Genomic DNA, 23915 nt, shown 5'->3' with positions numbered 1-23915 from the left:
GTACAGCCTCTCTCAATGTCCAGCAGCCCAGACTGAGTGAGCACAAGGCAACTGGGAGCTTTGGAACTCTCTGCCTCTTGAGATGAAGCAGGCACCTTCACTGTACCCTTTACAGCACCTGCTAAAAACACTTTTGTTAGACAAACCTACCCAGGTGTTCAGAAAGTTAATGCAAGTCTTAATCTGTTTTTCGTCTATTGTTGTTTTAACTTTTGAAATGTCTGAAGTTATTGCTGTTAATTTTTCTTAGTGAGTGGTACTTTTATTGTTCCATCTTTTCGTAAACTGCTTTGAGGCTTTTTACAATCAAGCAGTGTATAAATTGTAGGGACGCGGGTGGTGCTGTGGGTTAAACCACTGAACCTAGGGCTTGCTGATCGGAAGGTCGGTGGTTCGAATCCCTGTGATGGGGTGAGCTCCCGTTGCTCAGTCCCAGCTCCTGCCAACCTAGCAGTTTGAAAGCACGTCAAAGTGCAAGTAGATAAATGGGTACCGCTCCGGTGGGAAGGTAAACGGCGTTTCCGTGCGCTGCTCTGGTTTGCCAGTAGCAGCTTAGTCATGCAGGCCACATGACCCGGAAGCTGTACGCCGGCTCCCTCGGCCAATAAAGCGAGATGAGTGCTGCAACCCCACAGTCATCCACGACTGGACCTAACGGTCAGGGGTACCTTTACCTTTTTGTATGTACCTATGTACATAGGATGCTGGCATCGAATTGGCCCATTCTAGTTTCACACGCGTCGAATCCCTAGTCCAGGGGCATTCTAAGTTGGTGTGTGCACCTGTCCTACCTAGAACAGCTAGTGACTTTCTTTCTCCAGCTGGCAGCCCCTGTGGAGCAGAGAGCAAGGGGCCCCTAATAGTATCAGAACAAGCCAACTTCTGGGTCAGACCAAAACTCCACTTAGTCCAGCCCTCCTCAGAGTGGCCAGCCAGGTGCCCATGGAAAGCCTGGCCTGAGGGCAACACCAACTCTCCCCACCTGTGATTCCAGGGACTGGCATTCAGAGGCAGACTGCCTTTGACAGAGGAAGTAAGATCAAGGGGATGAAGCTGCTCACCTACGAAGAAATGTTCTCATTCTGGAGGGCAAGAAAGAGGTGATATGATAGAAGTTGGAAGTACTGTTTTTGGGGGGACGGGAGGCGGGCAGGTGTGGCGGACTCCCTGGTCCTGAATAGGGTAACTGTGCCCCTGAAGGACCAGGTGCGCAGCCTGGGAGTCATTTTGGACTCACAGCTGTCCATGGAGGCACACGTCAATTCTGTGTCCAGGGCAGCTGTCTACCAGCTCCACCTGGTACGCAGATGAGATCCTACCTGCCCGTGGACTGTCTAGCCAGAGTGGTGCATTCTCTGGTTATCTCTCGCTTTGACTACTGCAATGTGCTCTATGTGGGGCTACCTTTGAAGGTGATCCGGAAACTACAACTAATCCAGAATGCGGCAGCTAGACTGGTGACTGGGAGTGGCTGCCGAGACCACATAACACCGGTCTTGAAAGACCTACACTGGCTCCCAGTAGGTTTCCGAGCACAATTCAAAGTATTGGTGCTGACCTTTAAAGCCCTAAACGGCCTCGGTCCAGTATACCTGAAGGAGCGTCTCCGCCCCCCCTTGTCCAGCCCGGACACTGAGGTCCAGCGCTGAGGGCCTTCTGGCGGTTCCCTCCCTGCGAGAAGCCAAGTTACAGGGAACCAGGCAGAGGGCCTTCTCGGTGGTGGCACCCGCCCTGTGGAACGCCCTCCCACCAGATGTCAAAGAGAAGAACAACTACCAGACTTTTAGAAGACATCTGAAGGCAACCCTGTTTAGGGAAGTTTGTAATGTGTGACATTTTAATGCATTTTTAATCTTTGTTGGAAGCTGCCCCAAGTGGCTGGGGAAGCCCGGCCAGATGGGCGGGGTATAAATAATAAATTAATACTATATTATTGTTATTCAGGATGGATAAAAGAAAGTATTTATTTACTCAGCGCATAGTTTAACTATGGAACTCACTTCCAAAGGAGGCAGTGATGGTCACCAAAAGCAACTGGACAGTTTCATGGAGGAGAGGGCTGTCGATGGTTGCAAGCCACAACAGCTTGGAGGCAGCAAGGCTTATGGATACCAGGTGCGAGAAGGAGGAGAGAGGATTGCTCTTGTGCTCAGGCCATGCCTGCAGGTTTCTCGTTGGTTGGCCACCATGAGAAGAGGATGCTGGACTGGATGAGCCCTTGGTCTGATCCAGCAGGCTCCTCTTATGCTCTTATCCACAGGAATACTGGTTTAAACCCTGTGCTCCCACACAGTGGGCAGGTATTAGCATCCATCTTTTGAAAGAGCACGCAGAATTGTTTGCTGAGAGAGAGGGAGGGAGAGGGCAACCAGGTCATTTCACAGCAACCCATGAAGGTCGCAACTAAGCGGTCTCCTGAGACCTGAGCAGGATGCATCCCACCACTTCTTTCTGGTCTCTGGGTTCAGGTAGAGTCATCTATCAAGAGCGAACCTTTGAAGGAAGTCAGAGAGAAGAACGGATGTGTCAGGAGGGGGCTGAGTGATTGATTTGCTGGGAAAGGCTCCAGCCTTTGGAGGGATGTATGTTTCTAGGTTATGACGGAGCCCTTTCCTTTTATGAGTAATCATGAAGGATTGGGGAAGGGCTGTTGCAGGCAGGGCTGAGGCTTTGGACCATAGAATTGCAGAGTTGGTGGGGACCTCAGGGGTCCTCTAGTCAGTCCCCTGCAAATGCAGGAATCTGAGCTGAAGGATCGCTGTGATGGTGCTCTGCACATGTCCAGAAGACTGGTCTTACACTTTTAGAAGTAATATATTCATTGTGACAACATACATACATACATACATACATACATACATACATACATAAAAGGTAAAGGTACCCCTGCCCGTACGGACCAGTCTTGACAGACTCTAGGGTTGTGCGCTCATCTCACTCTATAGGCCGGGAGCCAGCGCTGTCCGGAGACACTTCCGGGTCACATGGCCAGCGTGACAAGCTGCATCTGGCGAGCCAGCGCAGCACACGGAACGCCGTTTACCTTCCCGCTAGTAAGCGGTCCCTATTTATCTACTTGCACCTGAGGGTGCTTTCGAACTGCTAGGTTGGCAGGCGCTGGGACCGAGCGACGGGAGCGCACCCCGCCGCGGGGATTCGAACTGCCGACCTTTTGATCGGCAAGTCCTAGTCGCTGAGGCTTTAACCCACAGAGCCACCCGCGTCCCACATACATACATACATACATACATACATAAATATTTATACCCCGCCCTTCCTGGTTCAGAAAACCGGGCTCAGGGCGGCTAACAACAAATTTAAAACACTTAATTGATGCAACAAAAAACAGCATAAAAACACGAATAACAATAAATTTAGAATTCAAAAATCAATTGAGGTTGGTAATCCATCCAATAAACATTAGATAATCACCAGGGCTAGCTGGCTAAATTAGTCCTACTTGGGCCAGCGAGGAGACCAGGGGAGAATTAGCTGTGGGATCCCAGAGTGGGGAATCTTCATAAAAAGGGGAGGGAAGGAAGGAGAATAAAAGATCAGGCTAAGTTCAAATTGAAAGCCAGGTGGAATAGCTCTGTCTTACAGGCCCTGTGGAAGGAAGTGAAATCCTGCAGGGCCCTGGTCTCCTGGGACAGAGCATTCCACCAGGTTGGAGCCATCACTGAGAAGACCCTGGCCCTGGTGGAGGATAATCTGGCTTCCTTAGGGCCCGGGACCTCTAAACTATGGTTATTCATGGACCTTAAGGTCACTTTGACTATATAAACTGTAGAATCATGCAATTGTAGATTTGGAATGTAACCCCAAAGGTCATTTCGTTCAACCCCTGCAATGCAGGAATCATAGCTAAAGAACCACTGGCAGGTGGCCATCCGAGCTCTGCTTAAGCACCTCCCGTCAGCCCACCACCTTGCTGCACAAGGCCACAATCCTGCACCCGCTTCCTCCTGAGTACACATGGGTAGGACTGTGCTGCAATGCTTTCCTGACCACTGGCTGGCAACCTCCGCTCCTCCATGAGCTGAACTCGTGGGGAGGGGGGGTGCTCTGCTTTTTCAATTCTGGAAGATTCTGGGTCACTCATTAAGCCCTAGGAAATTGTTGGTGCCAGTGCCAGGGGAAGTGGGGGGCAGCGCTTCTGTGGCTGCGAGGAAGGAGCAGGTCAGGTTGCAGCTTGGAGACTTAAAGAGCTGGTAGCAAAATTAGAGGGCATAAACCATTCATCCAATCAGCCCGTCAGTTGGCTGGACCATTGGGCTAGGCTCTCACTTGAACCGCTCAGTGTATGCAGTTTCCAGTTTTAGTCGCAAGCAAATGGCATAGTTAGCAAGCATATAGCAAGTAAATGCCCTAGAGCAGCGGTTCTCAACCTGTGGGTCCCCAGATGTTGTTGGACTACAACTCCCATCATCCCTGAGCCTCTGGCCTTGCTAGCTAGGGGTGATGGGAGTTGTAGTTCAACAACATCTGGGGACCCACAGGTTGAGAAAGGCTGCTCTAGGCCATGGGTAGGCAAACTAAGGCCTGGGGGCTGGCTCCGGCCCAATCACCCTCTAAATCTGGCCTCCGGACGGTCTGGCAACCAGCGTGTTTTTACATGAGTAGAATGTGTGCTTTTATTTAAAATTAATCTCTGGGTTATTTATGGGGCATAGGAATTCACTCATTATTTCCCCCCCCCAAAAAAATATAGTCGCCCCCCCCCACAAAGTCTGAGGGACAGTGGACCGGCCCCCTGCTGAAAAAGTTTGCTGACCCCTGCCATAGAGCTAGGAAATAGGACCCTTCCATGAAGCCCAGATAAAGCCCCCCCCTCACTTTGGAGGATTATTTATTTATTTATTTCATCATTGTTACCGTTTATTAAATTTATATAACACTAGACTTTGTGGACATCCGATGAAGCTGAGTGTTGTAAGATTCAGGACAGATAAAAGGAATAACTTCTTCTCAGCGTTAAAATACAGTAATGCATCAAACATTAAAAGCTTCCCTGAACAGGGCTGCCTTCAGATGTCTTCTAAATATCAGGTAGTTCTTCTTCTCTTTGACATCTGGTGGGAGGGAGTTCCACAGGGCGGGTGCCACTACCGAGAAGGCCCTCTGCCTGGTTTCCTGTAACTTGGCTTCTCGCAGGGAGGGAACCGCCAGAAGGCCCTCGGAGTTGGACCTCAGTGTCCAGGCTGAACAATGGGGGTGGAGACGCTCCTTTAGGTATACAGGACCAAGGCCGTTTAGGGCTCTAAAGGTCAGCACCAACACTTTGAATTGTGCTCGGAAACGTACTGGAGGTTTTGACACGAAGGTTGGGTGGCCTGCTGTTAGTGATTCCTTATCTGTGACTCCTGCATCGCAGGGGTCAGACAGGACGACTCTTTGGTGGTCCTAAGTTTACATCTGGATGATCTGGTTGGCCATTGTGAGAACAGGATCCTGGGCGAGGTGCGCCACGGGCCTGATTCAGCAACCAGGCTCTTCTTACATCTATCTGCTTTTGGGGAGATCTCTTTGGACCACCAATCTGACACCACCTCACCACTTGTCCCAGGCCCTGAACTGCGGGGTCCATGGCACCGCTCCTCCACGTTCCTCACAGTGCGCAGCGGGTGCTCATTTGCTTGCTCACAAGCGCACGGATGTTGACATTTTCGGCAGCTGTGGCTCCCTTCCCCAGCTACAGAGCAGCCAATCAGCAGCCGCGGGAGCCAGATCAAGCTCAAAGCTCACAGTGTGTGTTTGTGTGCCTCTTCTGCTTTGGCGATGCTGAGCGGGGGCCAGAGGAGGGGAAAGGAGGTGGGATGGGCGAGGAGGGGGGAACCAGGTGGTTGGGAGCAGTGGGAGAGACGCCCCCCACCCCCGTTCAGTTTTCCCTTTTCTCAAGCTTTTTCGGCACAGAATAGGAGGTGCCCAGCTCTCGCCTGACTTCTCCCGCAGCAGATGTTCCATGCCAGGCCACAGCTGCGAGGCGGTGATGGGGCAGCGATGGAAGTCCTTTTTGGTGAGGCTTGGGGAGGGGAGGGGGGGACAGGACTGATCTCTGTTCCGGAGAAAGCAGCATCCTCAAAAGCTTAACCCCTTTGCGCCTCTCCTGCAACGGCCTTTTGGAGTGTTGGTAGCTGCCTGCACGGACACTAACAGCAGATGTTCTCTGGGGTTTTTCAGGCAGGGGATTTTAGAAATTGGGTCCTGGGACCTTCTGTGGGCAAAGCATGGGCTCTGCCACTGAGCTGTAGCCTTCCAGGGAATTTCAGGTAGGTTGGTCTTTGCCAGCCCTTCCCCAGACTTGCTGAGAATGGAATGGGGGGGGGGACCCTCCACACACAAAGCGTCAGCTCCCGGTGTCTGAGCTGCCGCCCCATTTCCTTTCCCATAACTGTCAGCCTTTAAACTGTAGGCTCCCTGGGGCCAGGGAGCTATCTCCTTTCCCTTCTGCATGTACAATAGAGAGGCGTCGCAATCCAGAATGAGGTAGTGGTTAGCATTTCTGAGTAGGACATGGGAGACCAGGGTTCAAATCTCTGTTGGGCCATGAAGTTCTCTGGGTGTGACCTTGAGCTGGCTTCTCAGCCCAGCCTACCTCGCAGGGTGGTTGTGAGAATTAAACTGGGGAGGGGGGGAGGACCATGTAGCTGCCTTGAGCTCCTTGGAGGGGAAAAGGTGGGATATAAATGCAATTAATAATAATGATAACATTTAATGATTGCTCAGTACCCAGTTTAAATAATAGAGTTGCATCATCTGATGAAGAAGCGTTGCCCGGTTTCACCCTAGGAGAGCCATACTTTAGCCCAACCTAAGAACTTGGGACTTCTATAGACGCAGAACCTTCTTCTGCCTCTCCCTCCACACAACACAACATCCCAAGCCTCCATGCTTTTTCAGTTTCCATTGTGTCCCCACATCAGTTTCTGGATTGTAAATCCCTTTCAGCAGAGACCTGTTCTATACTTTGCAAGCGCCAAGGACATTGATGTGTGATGGGAACCCTTATTATTAAGAAAAGGCAATGGATTGATTTTATTAGCTGGTGCAGTTTGTATCTGGGCACAGCCAATTGTCTGGAAGCAAAAAACGCTATGCTCCCTTCTTCTCTTTTGATGCATGTGGTCTTATTGAAAGGGTTTCCCATCTGGAAGAGAGATCCAGTGTGGTGTGGTTAGAGCATTGGATTAGGACCTGGGAGACAAGGGTTCAAATCTCCACTCAGCCGTGAAGCTGACTGTAGGGCCTCGGGGGCCAGTCGCTGCCTCTCAGCCTAACCTACCTCACAGGGTTGCCGTGGGGATTAAATGAGAGGAAGTACCTAACATATAGGGACGTGGGTGGTGCTGTGGGTTAAACCACAGAGCCTAGGACTTGCCGATCAGAAGGTCAGTGGTTCGAATCCCTGCGACGGGGTGAGCTCCCATTGCTTGGTCCCTGCTCCTGCCAACCTAGCAGTTCAAAAGCACGTCAAAGTGCAAGTAGATAAATAGGTACTGCTCAGGCGGGAAGGTAAACGGAGTTTCTGTGTGCTGCTTTGGTTCGCCAGAAGCTGCTTAGTCATGCTGGCCACATGATCTGGAAGCTGTCTGCGGACAAACACCGGCTCCTCGGCCAATAAAGCGAGATGAGCCCTGCAACCCCAGAGTCGGTCACAACTGGACCTAATGGTCAGGGAGTCCCTTTACCTTTACCTTTACCTAACATATGCCAGCTTCAGAAAAAAGGTGGGGTGGAAATGGAATGCAAGAATAGAATAGAATAGAATAGAATAGAATAGAATAGAATAGAATAGAATAGAATAGAAGACTAGACATTTGGGGAATAAGAAAATAGGAACACAGATGTGATGATGGTACTTGGCGTCTTAATTTTGTGTGTATGGGACCTTCTGCATGCAAAACAGGTGTTCCACCACTGAGTTATGGCTCTTCCATAAAGTTCTGTTCTTGCCAGGTGTTCCCTTCCTCCTTATGGGGTGCCTTCAACTTCCTGCATCATCCCCGGAGCCCTAATTTCAAGTTTACAACCCATTCCAATGATCCAAGGGAGGGATGAGGGGGGAGACAGATGGTTGTGAAAATCTACACTGGCTTTTGTCACTATCTGCAGGGAGGTTTTCATTTATCCTGCGTCTTTGCTCTTTTCCAAGACACCCCGAGTATTTGTTTTCTTTTAAGCTGCTCTGGGACCTCAACAATGCCCATTCTGTCCTTGCTGCATTGTTGTGGCTGACCTAAAATTATTCCCATCATTGTCCAAAGAAATGAGGGGCGGGAAATGTTCTGGAGCCGGCTTCCTTTCCTTGTCTGTGGGCGGGAAAGGATCACACAACAATCTTCAGCGGATTTTCATTCAAACCCAGGAATGTAAAATTATTATCATTATTAATTACCCGCACTTTATCTTAAGGTCACGGGGCAGGTTGCAGCACTAAAACACAGCATTAGAAACTGTTTAAAACAGCCTACAATCACAAAAAATAAGGTGTGTTCTAAAAAATATGCACTCCTCATGTGTCAAAAGGCATTTGCCGGAAGCCGAATAATCAAGGTGCCTGACACACCTCTTTCTGGAGGGAGTTCCTACCAGCTGTTGCCAATCCTCTCAAATTTGCCTTTCCTTTCCCTGAATTCCCTGCTTGATCTCGACCAAAGATCCCATTCAGTCAGCCTTGACCATGAGCCCAAGAAGGTTAGTAGCCTGCAAACATGTTTGCTAGCCCAGTGGAGCACACACACCTTCCTGCTGCCAGAGAGGACATAGTGCTCTTCCCTTCTCTGTGTGCTCACTCACCTGCACATATGCAATTCTGGGTTACCTGTGGCTACCTGGCTAATGCTTAAATGCAAGGGTGCACCACGAGCCACCCTAGCTTGTGACCTACCAAGCCCCACACAGCCCCACCAACTGTGTTTGGCAGCCCCTCCTGCTTCGGCTTCCAAAGAGAGAAGGTGCTCTCTCAAGCCCTTAATACAGTCATGCCTCGGGTTACAGCCACTTCAGCTTGTGTTTTTTCAGGTTACGCACCCGCCGAAACGCGAAAGTACCGGAACAGGTTACTTCCGGGTTTTGGTGGTCTTGCATGCGCAGAAGCGCTAAATTGCACTTTGTGCATGCACAGAAGCGTCAAATTGCAACCCGTGTGTGCGCAGACGCGCTGCTGCGGGTTGCGAACGCTGCGGGTTGCAAACGTGCATCCCGCACGGATCGCATTCGTAGCCCAAGCGTCCACTGTATAGCCAACATGTTTCATTAGATACAGTGGTGTCCAAACTTTTTTTCAAAGAGGGCCAGATTTGGTGAAGTGAAGGGCCGTGAGGGCCAACCAAAGAGCCAACCAAAGTTGTTGAGCTTTTTTGAGTTAGCAGGCTTCTATTTAATGTGTTAGCAGGCTTCTATTTAAAATCTCTATTCTATTTAAAATCTCTGATCCTCAGAGTCTTGGTTTAAAATGGTGCTGATTGCTTGTTGTTCTTCCTTATTGGTTTTTAACCCACTCCTATTGTTTTATCTTGGTTTTTTTTTATGCTTGTGAGCTACTTTGGGGACCTGTATGGGTGGGAAGGGCTGTAGATCAGGGAAGGTCGCCGGTTTGAGCCCCGCTAACCTCTCCAGGTGGGGCCGGATATCCAGGAGAACCTGGTGGACAATATTGAGCTACTGCCCGTCAGTGTAAAGCAGGCTTCCTCAACCTCGGCCCTCCAGATGTTTTTGGCCTACAACTCCCATCATCCCTAGTTAGCAGGACCAGTGGTCAGGGATGCTGGGAACTGTAGTCTCAAAACATCTGGAGGACCGAGATTGAGGAAGCCTGGGGTAAACAATACTGAGCAGGATGGGGCCAATGGTCTGACCAGGTACAATGTACGTGTTTTTGTGTCTTGGTATTGTAAACTGACCCTCGGATGATGGGCAGCATAGAAATTTGATAAATAAATAGTGAGACAGGTTGTTACATTCCTAAATACAATCCAGGTGTGCTGTTGGTCCAATCTGACACTTCTTTTTTCAAGGGCTATCGTGAAAAGCGGTGCTTGGTCCTTTCCGTGGTGCTGGAAGGGTGTGGCTCTGATCCTCACTGTTCTTGCCTTCCTCTCCCTCCAGATCCCATCTAATGCCCAGGCTGAAGGAATCTCGCTCCCACGAGTCACTGCTCAGTCCAAGTAGCGCTGTGGAGGCCCTGGATCTCAGCATGGAGGAAGAAGTGGTCATTAAGCCTGTTCATAGCAGCATCCTGGGGCAGGATTTCTGCTTCGAGGTAAGGCGCACCCATTGACACGCACGAAGGCTGCTGGCTGGATGTCCTGCTTTCGGAGTGGGTGGGTGGGTGTGCACTCCTGAGAGTTTGACCCCTGTGGGAAACGGGAGGTTGGACTTGGCAGACTTTTGGCCTGACCCAACAGGGTTGCTTTTATGTTCATTTTGAGCCATGACAATCACTTATGTATTGGCTTGTTTTATCGCCGGGGGGGGGGGGTGTTGTACCCCGCTTTCCATCCAAAAAGCCTGCCAGGGCGGCTTGCATAAAATCAGAATGAGGCAGTCCCTGCCCTCTCAGACTTGCACATTTCCCTTTTAAAAAAAGAAGAAGACTGTAGCACACAAGGGGTAAGCTGCAGGGAGGGAAAAGGAAAAAGAAAAACCCAGGCACAGATTCCTATCATAACCACCTGGCACAGTTCAGGGGCTGGTGTAGCTGGGGTTTCGGCAAAGCTGGTGGAGTGAGCTCTTCTGCTTCCCACCTGCCCCTGTAAGGCAGTTTCATAGAATGGCTGCCCCCCAGATGACAGGTGAGGTGGGAGCAGGCCGATGGGGCTGACCTGTCACACCAGTTGGGAGTGGAGCCTCCATAGTCAGAGGCAGTCTGCCTCAGAACCTAAGGGTGGGGCTGCTGCTGCTTTCACAGAACCATAGAATTGTAGAGTTGGAAGAGATCCTGAAGGTTGGTCCACCCCTCTGCAATACAGGAATATTTTGTCCATTGTGGGGTTCGAACCCATGGCCCTGAGATTAAGTATCTCATGCTCTATTGAGTGAGCTATCCCAGCTGCCCTGCTTGGCAGCTTCCCAGAGCCATCTGCCTGGTCACTCCTGCAAGCATAATGGTGCTTGCTTGAGAGTAGGGCAGTGCCTCAGTGGCGGAGCAACTGCTTGGTGTGCAGAAGGTCTGAGGTTCAGTTCCCTGTGGCACCTCCAGGTAAGCCTGGAAGAGACTCTCAGCCTGAAGCCCTGGAGAGCTGCTGCCAGTCAGTGCAGACAATACTGAACTAGATGGACCAAACCTATGACTCTGTATAAAGCAGCTTCTTTTGTTGCTATGATTTGGTTGGCTCCAACAGGGTTCTTTCGTTCTGTTTATACAGCAATCATCTGTAATTAAATCCACATTAAGAATTTAAAAAAATATTTCTAAATGTGTTTTTACTGGAAATGTGTGCGCTTCTTTTTCTTATCCATTGTGGTACATTTTTTTCTGAGTTGGAGAGTACAGTGCAAAATTCAGATAGGTGTGAAATCCAAAGAAAATTTTTATTCCGAACTGTATATTAATCCAGGAGATGCAAATGGGTTCAGTGGGGTCAGGCCAAATGAAATTTCTCTTCTGTCCCTTAGGTTATATCCAGTGCTGGTCCTACTCAGAGTAGACCAGCTGGGTCCTTAGTGGCAGAGTGTCCTACAGGACTGGGTCGATGAGACTAAAGTCTCGGTTTCTTGTTGTCAAACAAGCCTCACCAACGGGACCAGCGATGCTCCTGCTGATGATCTGAGTGATCAAGCTGGGATATAAGGGTCTTAGGTCCCCTGGACCCAAGTTGTCCAGGGCTTTGTAAATTAATACAAGGGCCTTGACCCTGACCGAGTAGCAGATGGGCAGCCAGTGCAGATGCCTCAACAAGGGTGCCACACATTGTCGGCCAGGTGACCCCACCAGAAATCTGGCCACCGCACTCTGCAGTCACTGGAGCTTCAGAACCAGACCCAAGGGCAGCACCGCATGGATGCTGAGACTGCACCCTTGCATACAAGATGGGCTGGTGCTTCGCTTGAAGTTGTGGCTGATCAAGGAGGAAAAAGGGGCACACATAGGTGGGAGAATGTGAAGCATCTATTAACTGCATTTCCTAAACAGGTCACAAAGCTCCAGATAACTGGACAGGTGGCCACATGCCTTCCTGTGTGTGTAGGACTGTGGATCGGGTCTGCAACTTGCTACCAGGGCCTGTCCTTTTTTATTTTTGCACTTTCTGTGCAAAAATTCAATTTTTAGTATCTTAGGAGGGAATGGAGCAGGTGGGATTTGTTTCTAAAGTTTCTTGGCTCCATGGGAGGACCTAGCCTGGAGAGCCAAATGTAATGTCAATTAGTTAGTTAGTTAGTGAATGTTGTGGGAGGCAGGATAGGATATATTGTTTCATGGTATCCTTCCTAACTTGCGTTAGCAAGTTCTGTGTCTTAGCAGAGTTTCAACATTCCCCTTTAAATGCACAGCGGTTTGCTTGTTGCAGGTTCGTCTGAACCTCTCTATATAAGATTTCTGGTAAGATCCCTTCTTGTCCCTCTTTTAAAAAATATACACAACAATTTTATTGTTGTGTATATTTTATAAAAGTCGTTTACTCACATTCATTCAGTTCACAGTTAGATCCCTGAAGGCAGTCTTAGGTTACAAAAGTATATATACACATGGAACTATCCCATAAGGGAGTTAGTCCCAAGTGACTGCGAACAAGCAGTGTGCATGCAACATTGAGAGGGCGCAGGCAGTCTGACTGTTTGGCACAAAGTGCGTGTTTGGGGCTGCATGGGGGGAGCTTTGTGGTGATGGGAGGGTGCAGTGAGCAGAACTCTTTTCCAAGGTAAGGTCCAGTTGCAGAGCTTTGTCGCACTGCACCTTCCGCTGTCCTCCAAACTTTGCAAAACGCATCCATGCAGATGCCTGCGTTTGCATAATTTATCCGGGTTGCAGGATTTCTGCCTGCTCTTTCCACCCACAAGCTTGCCCTGACTTATGAGGACACACAGCAGCCACTAGCCTTCCCTCCCATCGCTCCCGGCCTCCTGCTGCCCCCTGCCACCTCCAGAGGTGAGCACATTGCTCCACAGGAAGACAGGAAATCAAACATTGATCTCTCTGTCGCAGTGTTGCTTACACTGGCTGGAAGCAATAGCTCTCCAGCGTTTCAGAACAGAGTACCCAGCCCTAACTGGAGATGCAGTGACGTGCGTGGCGCTGTGAGTTACACCACAGAGCCTAGGACTTGCCGATCAGAAGGTCAGTGGTTCGAATCCCCACAACGGGGTGAGCTCCCGTTGCTCAGTCCCTGCTCCTGCCAACCTAGCAGTCCGAAAGCACATCAAAGTGCAAGTAGATAAATAGGTACCGCTCTGGTGGGAAGGTAAACAGCGTTTCCGTGCACTGCTCTGGTTCGCCAGAAGCGGCTTAGTCATGCTGGCCACATGACCCGGAAGCTGTACGCCGGCTCCCTTGGCCAGTAAAGCGAGATGAGCGCCGCAACCCCAGAGTCAGCCACGACTGGACCTAACGTTCAGGGGTCCCTTTACCTTTACCTACCTGGAGATGCCAGTGGGGAATTGTACCTTGGGGCCCTTGGGGCCCTTCTGCACTAACAGCATCTTCTCTATACCATTCAGCTATGGTTGTCACCCACAAAATGGACCAAGATTTGAGTCCTCGTGCTTCCAAGTAACATGCTGATGTAGCAGCACCCAATGAAGTTGCCTTCCACCAGTACTAGTTTTCTAGAAAAAGAGGTGTTGGAACTCACTATTAGTGCCTCCCTTGTTTTCTTACAATGGCAATGGTGCTCACCTGAGAGGTGCCGGAACTGAGTTCCATTGAGTTACGGCTGAAAAAGCCCTGCCTTCCACGAAGACAAGCCCTTGGCCTATCTGGGTCTCCCGGGTTGCAGGTAGGGGTCCTTTCCAGACCTGGGGATTACACCGGCTTCCTTCTGCATGCCGAGCAGGTGCTTTTGCTGCTGAGCCACAGCTCTCCCCCACCCTGGTATCACAAGCATAATGTCACCACTGCCCTTAGCGCCTCCCTGCCTCTTGCTTCTCCATGCCACCCTCACGACTGTCCTTGAGAGAGGCTGGGCTCTGCATTTCAATAAGGCGCTTGGCTTGCAGCAGAAACACCTTCCAGACTTCCTCTCTACCTTGCTTTCGTTTCAGGTGGCAAGCAAAAATTGCAGAGTGCAATTTTGCCTTCTCTAGGAAGAGCCATCCACCCATGGAACAAGGATAATGAGGCAAAATGAGTTACATTTGAGAAACTAATGATTTCCTCCCTCTTCACTGCACTAATTGAATTTTGGCCTGGCAAACTAATACCTGTATTTTTAAAAACTTTATTAATAAATAAAACACACATAACAGCCTGGGCTTCATTACAGCATACATTTTATTGGGGCTTCCCCGCCCATTGCATAATGTGCCTAATCTATGTGGTGCCTGGGCATGTGAAAGAGCTTTCTCCCCTCTCCCGTGGTGCTGTTTCAGATTTTCCATTGTACACCCAAGAGTCACAGAATTGCAGAGTTGGAAGGGAACCCGAGGGTCATCTAGCCCAACCCCTGCAGGGATCAATTTATATTTCTGTTTCTCCCCCCACTGTTTCTTTCCCCCTGGCTTAAGTGCCACATTCCCACATCAAGTTGTGATCTTAAAGGTGCATTTTTGGGCAAGACACTATTTTCATCTCTGTATGTATTTTGTGTGTGCAGCTTCCCCTCATCTACACTTCATCTTTTGTATACTGTTGGTTGGTTAGAGCATTTCTTGTGATGATAGGATGGTTTTGCCTTCTTCAAAAATATCTTACAGATTCGATGTCGGGCAAGATACAATCCACATATTTCCTTATAAACCAAATTCCAAAGCTTTTTGACTAAAACACAATCCCAATATAAGTTAAAGTGTGAATATCGTTGATCAAACCCACACACACAACAGTGGTGACATTGTTGAAAACATAATGGATCAATGGATCGTAGAATTGTAGATTTGGAAGGGACCTTGAGGGTCATCTAGTCCAACCCCCTGCAATGCAGTAAACAAAACTAAACCACCCATGACAGGTGGCCATCTGCCCACTGCTTTAAAACCTCCAATGCTGGCAAGTCCACAACTTCCCAAGAGAGCCCATTCCCTGTCGTACAACCCTTACTGTCAGAAAACTCTTCTCTGATGTTTAGTCGGAATCTCCTTTCTTTTAACTTGAAGCCACGGGTTCGAGTCCTACCCTCCAGAGCAGGAGAAAACAAACAAGCTTGCTCCATGTGATAGCCCTTGAGATATTTAAAGATGGTGCAGAGGTTAGAGCAGTGTGGGGGCCATGTTTTTCAGGCCTGAGGACCGCATTAATTTCTCGGCAGCCTTCCTGGGGCCACCTGCCAGGGGTAGGTGGGGCCAGAGGCAATAGTGGAGGTGGGGCGATAGATGCTGTTTACCCGCTAGACACCCCTCTCTGTCCTCCATCCAGACAAGCTTTAATGGACACAATCCAGCCAGGCATGAAACGTTCAAAGGGGCCCGCGAGGAGACCCAAACTCCAGGTAGACAGATCAGGAAGGCTGCATTTGGGGCTCTGGGGCCTGAGGTTCCCCACACCTGGGTTGGAGTGTCCAGCTAGGACTGGGGAGGTCCAGGTCCACAACCTTCAGTTACATAATCACTGCGAGACCCTCAGACATTAATTCACCCAGCCTTAATCTACCTCGCAGCTCATTTGTTCATTCATTCATTCACTGGTCACCCATTGGCCATGTGGGTTTGGGGGTCTTGTTCTCAGGTTCCCACCAGCGCTCCTTTTGTGCCAGCCTCATGTTTAGCTACGTCGTGGCCCCAGACCCTGACTCCTCCTTCGTTAACCATCTGATCAGCTGTCTGCTTCCTTTCCCCAAGCTGGGACATGCAGTGGTTTGATATTTGATTTGATTTATTGAATTCCTGTGCCGCTATTCATTCTAAGGAATCCCAAAGTGGCTCACAAACAATAGCTAACAGTAGCATGGCAGAACATAGCAGAACATCACAAACGCAGCATAAATCACATGGAATAATTAACAAATCATCAGTGAAGCAATTACAAGCCATAAAACACTGTTAACAAAGCAACAACTGAAGAAATAAACTAAGCGTCAGAATGAAAGCAAAAGTCGTGTTGTGTGGTTGACAAATCAATACAGCATTAATAATCTATAAAACGATATTAACAACATTAACAGAATAGCAGGCAAAATGTAAGATAAGCACTGGTAAAGTTATACACACTCCGTTCAGCTCATTAAAATACACATCCAGGGCAGCAACTCCCTTCTGATGCATCTGACCAAAAGTCCATCTAGCTCTCTTATCACAAGTATGTTGTTTAGTCATTTAGTCGTGTCTGACTCTTCGTGACCCCCCTGGACCAGAGCATGCCAGGCACGTCTGTCTTCCACTACCTCCCGCAGTTTGGTCAAACTCATGCTGGGAGCTTCGAGAACACTGTCCCACCATCTCGTCCTCTGTCGTCCCCTTCTCCTTGTGCCCTCCATCTTTCCCAACATCAGGGTCTTTTCCAGGGAGTCTTCTCTTCTCATGAGGTGGCCAAAGAATTGGAGCCTCAGCTTCAGGATCTGTCCTTCCAGTGAGCACTCAGGGCTGACTTCCTTCAGAATGGATAGGTTTGATCTTCTTGCAGTCCATGGGACTCTCAAGAGTCTCCTCCAGCACCAGAATTCAAAAGCATCCATTCTTCGGCGATCAGCCTTCGGCAATCAGCCTCACAAGTATGTTGTTGTTGTTGTTTAGTCGTTTAGTCGTGTCCGACTCTTCGTGACCCCATGGACCAGAGCACGCCAGGCACTCCTGTCTTCCACTGCCTCCTGCAGTTTGGTCAAACTCATGCTGGTAGCTTCAAGAACACTATCCAACCATCTCATCCTCTGTCGTCCCCTTCTCCTTGTGCCCTCCATCTTTCCCAGCATCAGTGTCTCCTCCAGGGAGTCTTCTCTTCTCATGAGGTGGCCAAAGTATTGGAGCCTCAACTTCACGATCTGTCCTTCCAGTGAGCACTCAGGTCTGATTTCCTTAAGAATGGATGCGTTTGATCTTCTTGCAGTCCATGGGACTCTCAAGAGTCTCCTCCAGCACCATAATTCAAAAGCATCAATTCTTCGGCGATCAGCCTTCTTTATGGTCCAGCTCTCACTTCCATACATCACTACTGGGAAAACCATGGCTTTAACTATACGGACCTTTGTTGGTAAGGTGATGTCTCTACTTTTTAAGATGTTGTCTCACAAGTATACTGGGGAGTTAATCATTCCCTGTGAGAGCAGAGCCTCTCCATCCAGAGACATTCTACCCCTGATGCTGCAGGCAAACAACAAGAGAGAGGTGTCCCCTTTATTCCTTCCTTCTGAGCTTCCTAGAAGCACCTGGCTGGCCGTTGCTGGACTCTATGGACATTGTGCTTTGATACATTAGGGCAGTTCTGAGCTGTGATGGTATAATTAGCAGGGCCATCTAATCCCATCCACTTCTCAATATAGGACCATGTAGGTTAAGTAAACTATGGTTAAGTAAACGGTGTGAGTATCTGGAGTTAGCAAAATTGACGGATATAATAAGGCATAAATCTAAAACTATGGTGCAGAAACAATGGGAATGCTTAAAAGAATATTTACACAAAACAGGGATGAAACACGAAATTTTGGTTGTGCTTAGACTAACCTTGTGAAGAATACAGTACAGAGAATACAAAGATTAGAACGACCATGAAAGAATTTAAGGAAAGGAAGTGACTGAAGAACAGATATAAAAGTTAACTAGATAACCAAGAGATGTGTGGTGAAGTCTTTTATAATATTTAACTAGGATTTAAATATTGTAATGTTTGAAGTATGAATCTGGAATAATTGATGATGAAAAGTATTTTTTCTTTTCATTTTTTTCTTGTTTGTTTCTTTTATCTTTTGCCTTTCTTCTTTTCTAGTTTGCATTCTGGAAAATTGTGTAGATAAAACGTTTTTATGTATGGTTATGTATTGTTTCTATTTCTTTCTCTTTTTTTGGTAACATTTAATAAAATTTTTAAAATTTTTTAAAAAGGACAATGTAGGGCAGGGTCTTACAAGGACGGCACATATCACAGAGATACGTGGCTCCTAAGGTTGGGTCAGCTTGCAAGAAACTCTCGCTTCTTTCCTCTCTTCCAGGTGACGACGTCGTCCGGGAGCAAATGCTTTTCCTGCCGCTCTGCAGCAGAGCGGGACAAGTGGATGGAGAATCTGCGCCGTGCTGTGCACCCGAACAAGGTACCGAACAAGCTAAGCAGCAGCTTCACACAGTACATAGTTAAACTGTGGAACTTCAGGACACAGTGGTGGCCATCAACTTGCTTGGCTTTAAAAGAGGATTGGGGAATCCCGCGGAATCTCCAGTGGCAGAGAGTTCCACAGGACTGGGCCAAGGACACCATAAACCTCTTGTTTCTTGTTGCTGTCAAATGAGTCTTGTCAACTAGGGGAGCGAACAATGACGCTCCTGTGGATGACCTTAGTGAATGAGTGATACACAAGTTCAAGCGGTGCCTCAGGTTCCCTGGACCTCAGTTGATGGCTGTGCTGTGCTTCCATAGTTGCAGGCAGTCTGCCCCTGAATGTTAGGTAAAGGTACCCCTGCCCGTACGGGCCAGTCTTGACAGACTCTAGGGTTGTGCGCCCATCTCACTTAAGAGGCCGGGGGCCAGCGCTGTCCGGAGACACTTCCGGGTCACGTGGCCAGCGTGACAAGCTGCATCTGGCGAGCCAGCGCAGCACACGGAAACGCCGTTTACCTTCCCGCCAGTAAGCGGTCCCTATTTATCTATTTGCACCCGGGAGTCCTTTCGAACTGCTAGGTTGGCAGGCGCTGGGACCGAGCAACGGGAGCGCACCCCGCCGCGGGGATTCGAACCGCCGACCTTTCGATCAGCAAGTCCTAGGCGCTGAGGCTTTTACCCACAGCGCCACCCGCGTCCCCTGAATGTTAGTTGCTGGGAATTGCAGGTGGGCAGAGTTGCTGTTGCAATCAGGACCTTAGGCTTCTCAAGAGGTGTCTGGCTGGCCACTCAGAGAACATGATCCTGGACTAGACAGGCCACCAGCCTGATCCAGCCTCAGGGCTCTTTTATGCTCTTATTCCCAGGTACGTGTCCATAGATGGCAGAACCAATACAGTTCCTCTTAAAATAACTTCCAAGAGTAGTGCAGGCTGCAGGCGTATAATAATAATAATAATAATAATAATAATAATAATTTTATATATACCCCGCCCTCCCCAGCTAAGACCGGGCTCAGGGTGGCTAACTGAATATAAATACAGTAAAAACATTAAAACAAAAACAAAAAAACCAGTTGATTAAAATATAAGTTAGAATACAGTTTCAAATGCAGCTTAAAATGCAGCCTCGTTTTAGTGGTAGCCTATAGATCAAAGCCATAAGGGGAGAAAACGTCAGATATTCATCGGGGCCAATTATCCATGCTGGTCCTACATGGACCAGCAAAAAGAGCCGAGGGAAAATTTATATACAAATCCCATATGAGGGTTTCCATTAAAAAATAAATAAATGAGGGGGGGGGTTAGATTGAGTCCAGCCCAAAGGCCAGGCGGAACAGCTCCATCTTGCAGAAAGATGTTAAATCCCACAGGGCCCTGATCTCCTGCACTAGGGCGTTCCACCAGGCCGGGGCCAGAGCTGAAAAGGCCCTGGCCCTGGTTGAGGCCAGTCTGACCTTCTTCGGGCTCGGGACTTCCAAAGTGGTGTTATTTATGGACCTTAAGGTCCTCCGCAGGACATACCAGGAGAGGCGGTCCTGTAGGTTACTTCCTCTTGTTCTTTTTTAAAAAGGTGAGTTTTGGCAATTGTGTCGTTCGTGGATCATGCATAAATTTAACTTTCATAAAGTTTCCCCTGGGGGAGAGTTGTGGGATTCAATATGCAATGAGCCAGCCTTTACCATCCCCTTGTCCCTGAATGTTCTGCGCTCCAACTCCCACCAGACCCAACCAGCTTGACCATAGGCTGAGATAATTATTGCTGTCAAAGGCACCAAGGCTTGGGCAACTTTCTGCCCCACAAGAAGGTCCCTCCCTCTCACCTCCTCACCATTTTTGCTCATGCAAATCCTTAAGTATGACCTCCCACGCATTTATAGGCATTGCCTTTTCTTTCAAAACTCTGCCCCTTTTAAAGAGGGTGGGTTTTCCTTTTTGGCTGGGGGGCTGTGTTTATGCATTTGTGGTCCCTGGGTACCTGATGTGAAAAGCCAGCAGTACTATCCCATTGCTCAAGCCCAGTGGAGAAATTGCGGCACAGGAACACCTGCAGAACAGTCTACAATTTAGTCTACAATTTGTTCTCTTTTCTCTTAGGGCGCCCCCCCCCCCATCCCCACACCTTTCCCTTTAATGTTGAGGCTCTCCTGGCTGCCAAATTGGAAGCGGTGAAATAGGTTTTTTTTGAAAGTGAAGCATGTGTAGTGGGGGGGGGGGACAGAGAGAGAGACAGGTTCTCAGCCCTCCTTTCTTCTTGCAAATTGGTGCCAGCGAGAGAAGAAATCATAGTGATATTTGGGAAACGAGCATAAGCGGGGGTTATTATGCAAATTCCCAAGAGCCAGTAATTTCCTTAAAAGTTAAAAATGTAATTAAGGATTGGTTTTCTGTTCTAGCACGTTGCAAATAATGAAGCCGTTCGTTCTTCCAATTCTCACAGCGGGTAATTGCTCTCCCCCCCCAACACCCCCCCAACACACCCTCCACACGCTGAAAGTCCTTCTTCACACAGCACGTAGTTAAACTATGGAAGCCATAGTTGCAGTGATGGCCACCAACCTGGATGGCTTTAAAAAAGAATTGGACAGGTTAATGGATGAGGAGAAGGCTATTGATGGCTGGCAGTCACCACGGCTTGGCTCTGCCTCTACAGTGGTTCTGCATACCAGATGCTAGAAACCACAGGAGGGGGAAAGTGTGGCTCTTGTGCTCAGGTCCTGGTTTTGCACTGGGGGCCACTGTGAGAACAGGGTGCTGGACTAGATGGGGCCCCTTTGGCCTGATCCATCAGGCTCTCATAATAATAATCATAATAATCATAATTTATTATTTATACCCCGCCCATCTGGCTGGGCTTCCCCAGCCACTCTGGGCGGCTTCCAACAAAATATTAAAATACAGTAATGCATCAAACATTAAAAGCTTCCCTGAACAGGGCTGCTTTCAGATGTCTGGTAGTTGTTGTTCTCTTTGACATCTGGTGGGAAGGCGTTCCACAGGGCGGGTGCCACCACCGAGAAGGCCCTCTGCCTGGTTCCCTGTACCTTTGCTTCTCGCAGGGAGGGAACCGCCAGAAGGCCCTCGGTGCTGGACCTCAGTGTCCGAGCAGAACGATGGGGGTGGAGACACTCCTTCAGCTATACTGGACCGAGGCCATTTAGGGCTTTAAAGGTCAGCACCAACACTTTAAATTGTGCTCAGAAACGTCCTGGGAGCCTTATGCCCTTACCGCACATCCTTGCTCTCTTCTTGACTGTGTCCCCCCCCCCCCCATTGCATCTCTTCTCTAGGACAACAGCCGGCGGGTGGAGAATATGCTCAAGGTGTGGATTATCGAAGCCAAAGACTTGCCGGCCAAGAAGAAGTACCTGTGCGAACTCTGCCTGGACGAGGTCCTCTACGCACGGACCACATGCAAGTTGAAAACGGACAATGTCTTCTGGGGGGAGCACTTTGAGTTCAACAACCTTCCATCCCTGAGGGGCATCACAGTCCACCTGTACAAGGAGACCGACAAGAAGAAGAAGAAGGACAAGACCAACTTCATTGGGCTGGTCAGCATCCCAGCGGGCTCCGTCACGGGCCGGCAGTTTGTGGAGAAGTGGTACCCGGTGGTGACACCCAACCCCAGCAAGGGCAAGTCTGGGGGCCCCATGATCCGCATCAAGTCGCGCTACCAAAGCATGAGCATTCTCCCCATGGAAATGTACAAGGAGTTTGCTGAGTACATCACCAACAACTACATGGTCCTCTGCTCAGTTCTGGAGCCAGTCCTGAGTGTGAAGAACAAGGAGGAGATGGCCTCAGCCCTCGTCCACATCCTGCAGAGCACAGGGAAGGCCAAGGTAAGGCTCTCGCGCCCTCGTGCTCGGAGACGGGTTAGAGGCTCTCGCGTGCATTCATCAACCCCACATGTGCTGCAGCTGGACGCCTGAGGCTGTGATCCACCTTGAGTTTGGGGGTCTTGCCAACAGTTGTTTAGCCCCCGTCATCCACTTACACCAGTGGTTCCTAAAGTGGGCAGTGGGATTACCTAGGGGGCTTGTTAAGAGGCAAGGGGACAGTAGTTGGGGGGGGGGCAGAGGAATAAACAACTGTCACACTTTGAAAACTGGTATTACTGGACCAGGTTCATCAGTTTTGTGGAATTAGTTAAACTACATAGTTTGAGTTGGATTTTGAATAAATGTGCAATTAACTGTTTACTGTTTTGATTTTTGTTATTACTCTTTTCGTTTGTGGGTCGCACAAAGCACTATTCTGAATCATGCTTTTTATAGGGTAGGGGGCACTGGGGGGTAAGTTTATGGAACCAAGGGGGTGGGGACTGAAAACGTTTGGGAACCACCAGCTCTCACTGTTCTGTGGTGTGGTGCCTTGTGAACCCTCCTTTCAGTGGGTACTAATTACAGTGGTACCCCGCAAGACGAACGCCTCGCGAGACGAAAAACTCGCAAAACGAAAGGTTTTTTCGTTTTCGAGTTGCCTCGCAAGACGAATTTCCCTATGGGCTTGCTTCGCAAAACGAAGCTTGCCCCGGGGACAGCGGGTCTTCTCTTTTGAAGCAAGGGGCGGCGGGGAGATCGCTTCTCCCCACCGCCCCTTGCTTCAAAAGAGGTCTGCCCCCGGACCTCTTTTGAAGCAAGGGGCTGCAGGGAGATCGCTTCTCCCGGTGCTCCGAAGCCGGGCGGGGGGGCGGGAACACCTGCCCCAGCCACCCCGCTTCGGAACGCTGCTCCGAAGCGGGGTGGGGGGGCGGGAACACCTGCCCCAGCCGCCGGGCTTCGTAGCGCTGCTGCGAAGCCGGGCGGGGGGCGGGAACACCTGCCCCAGCCACCCCGCTTCGGAACGCTGCTCCGAAGCGGGGGGGGGACACCTGCCCCAGCCGCCGGGCTTCGTAGCGCTGCTGCGAAGCCGGGCGGGGGGCGGGAACACCTGCCCCAGCCACCCCGCTTCGGAACGCTGCTCCGAAGCGGGGTGGGGGTGCGGGAACACTTGCCCCAGCCGCCGGGCTTCGTAGCGCTGCTGCGAAGCCGGGCGGGGGGCGGGAACACCTGCCCCAGCCACCCCGCTTCGGAACGCTGCTCCGAAGCGGGGTGGGGGGGCAGGAACACCTGCCCCAGCCGCCGGGCTTCGTAGCGCTGCTGTGAAGCCGGGCGGGGGGCGGGAACACCTGCCCCAGCCACCCCGCTTCGGAACGCTGCTCCGAAGCGGGGGGGGGGCGGGAACACTTGCCCCAGCCGCCGGGCTTCGTAGCGCTGCTGCGAAGCCGGGCGGGGGGCGGGAACACCTGCCCCAGCCACCCCGCTTTGGAACGCTGCTCCGAAGCGGGGTGGGGGGGGCGGGAACACTTGCCCCAGCCACCGGGCTTCGTAGCGCTGCTGCAAAGCCGGGCGGGGGGCGGGAACACCTGCCCCAGCCACCCCGCTTTGGAACGCTGCTCCGAAGCGGGGGGGGGGCGGGAACACCTGCCTCAGCCGCCGGGCTTCGTAGCGCTGCTGCGAAGCCGGGCGGGGGGGGGGGCGGGAACACCTTCTGAAGGCGGGCGGGGGGCGAAAGTCTTTGTCCCCCCTGCCTGCCTT

At 50.2% G+C, this 23915-nt stretch overlaps 1 protein-coding gene across 14 annotated transcripts in view; it reads left to right on the top strand.

Annotated features, from left to right (window-relative positions):
• Positions 1 to 23915, top strand: part of DAB2IP (DAB2 interacting protein) — a 314536-nt gene that overhangs the window by 223784 nt on the left and 66837 nt on the right. For 13 of the 14 annotated variants that reach the window (XM_077922165.1, XM_077922167.1, XM_077922163.1 and 10 more), the window contains 3 exons: positions 10108 to 10261; positions 18231 to 18329; positions 21624 to 22178. In XM_077922165.1, coding sequence (XP_077778291.1) covers positions 10108 to 10261; positions 18231 to 18329; positions 21624 to 22178 — 808 coding nt within the window. Of the gene's footprint in view, positions 1 to 5911; positions 6017 to 10107; positions 10262 to 18230; positions 18330 to 21623; positions 22179 to 23915 lie in introns of those variants that run through there. The other variant, XM_028715107.2, reaches the window with a different exon arrangement.

The sequence above is a fragment of the Podarcis muralis genome, chromosome Z, assembly GCF_964188315.1.
Source record: "Podarcis muralis chromosome Z, rPodMur119.hap1.1, whole genome shotgun sequence".
Classification (NCBI taxonomy): Eukaryota; Metazoa; Chordata; class Lepidosauria; order Squamata; family Lacertidae; genus Podarcis; species Podarcis muralis.
Note: the sequence above shows the minus strand (reverse complement) of the source record. Positions and strands in the feature narration are given on the sequence as shown.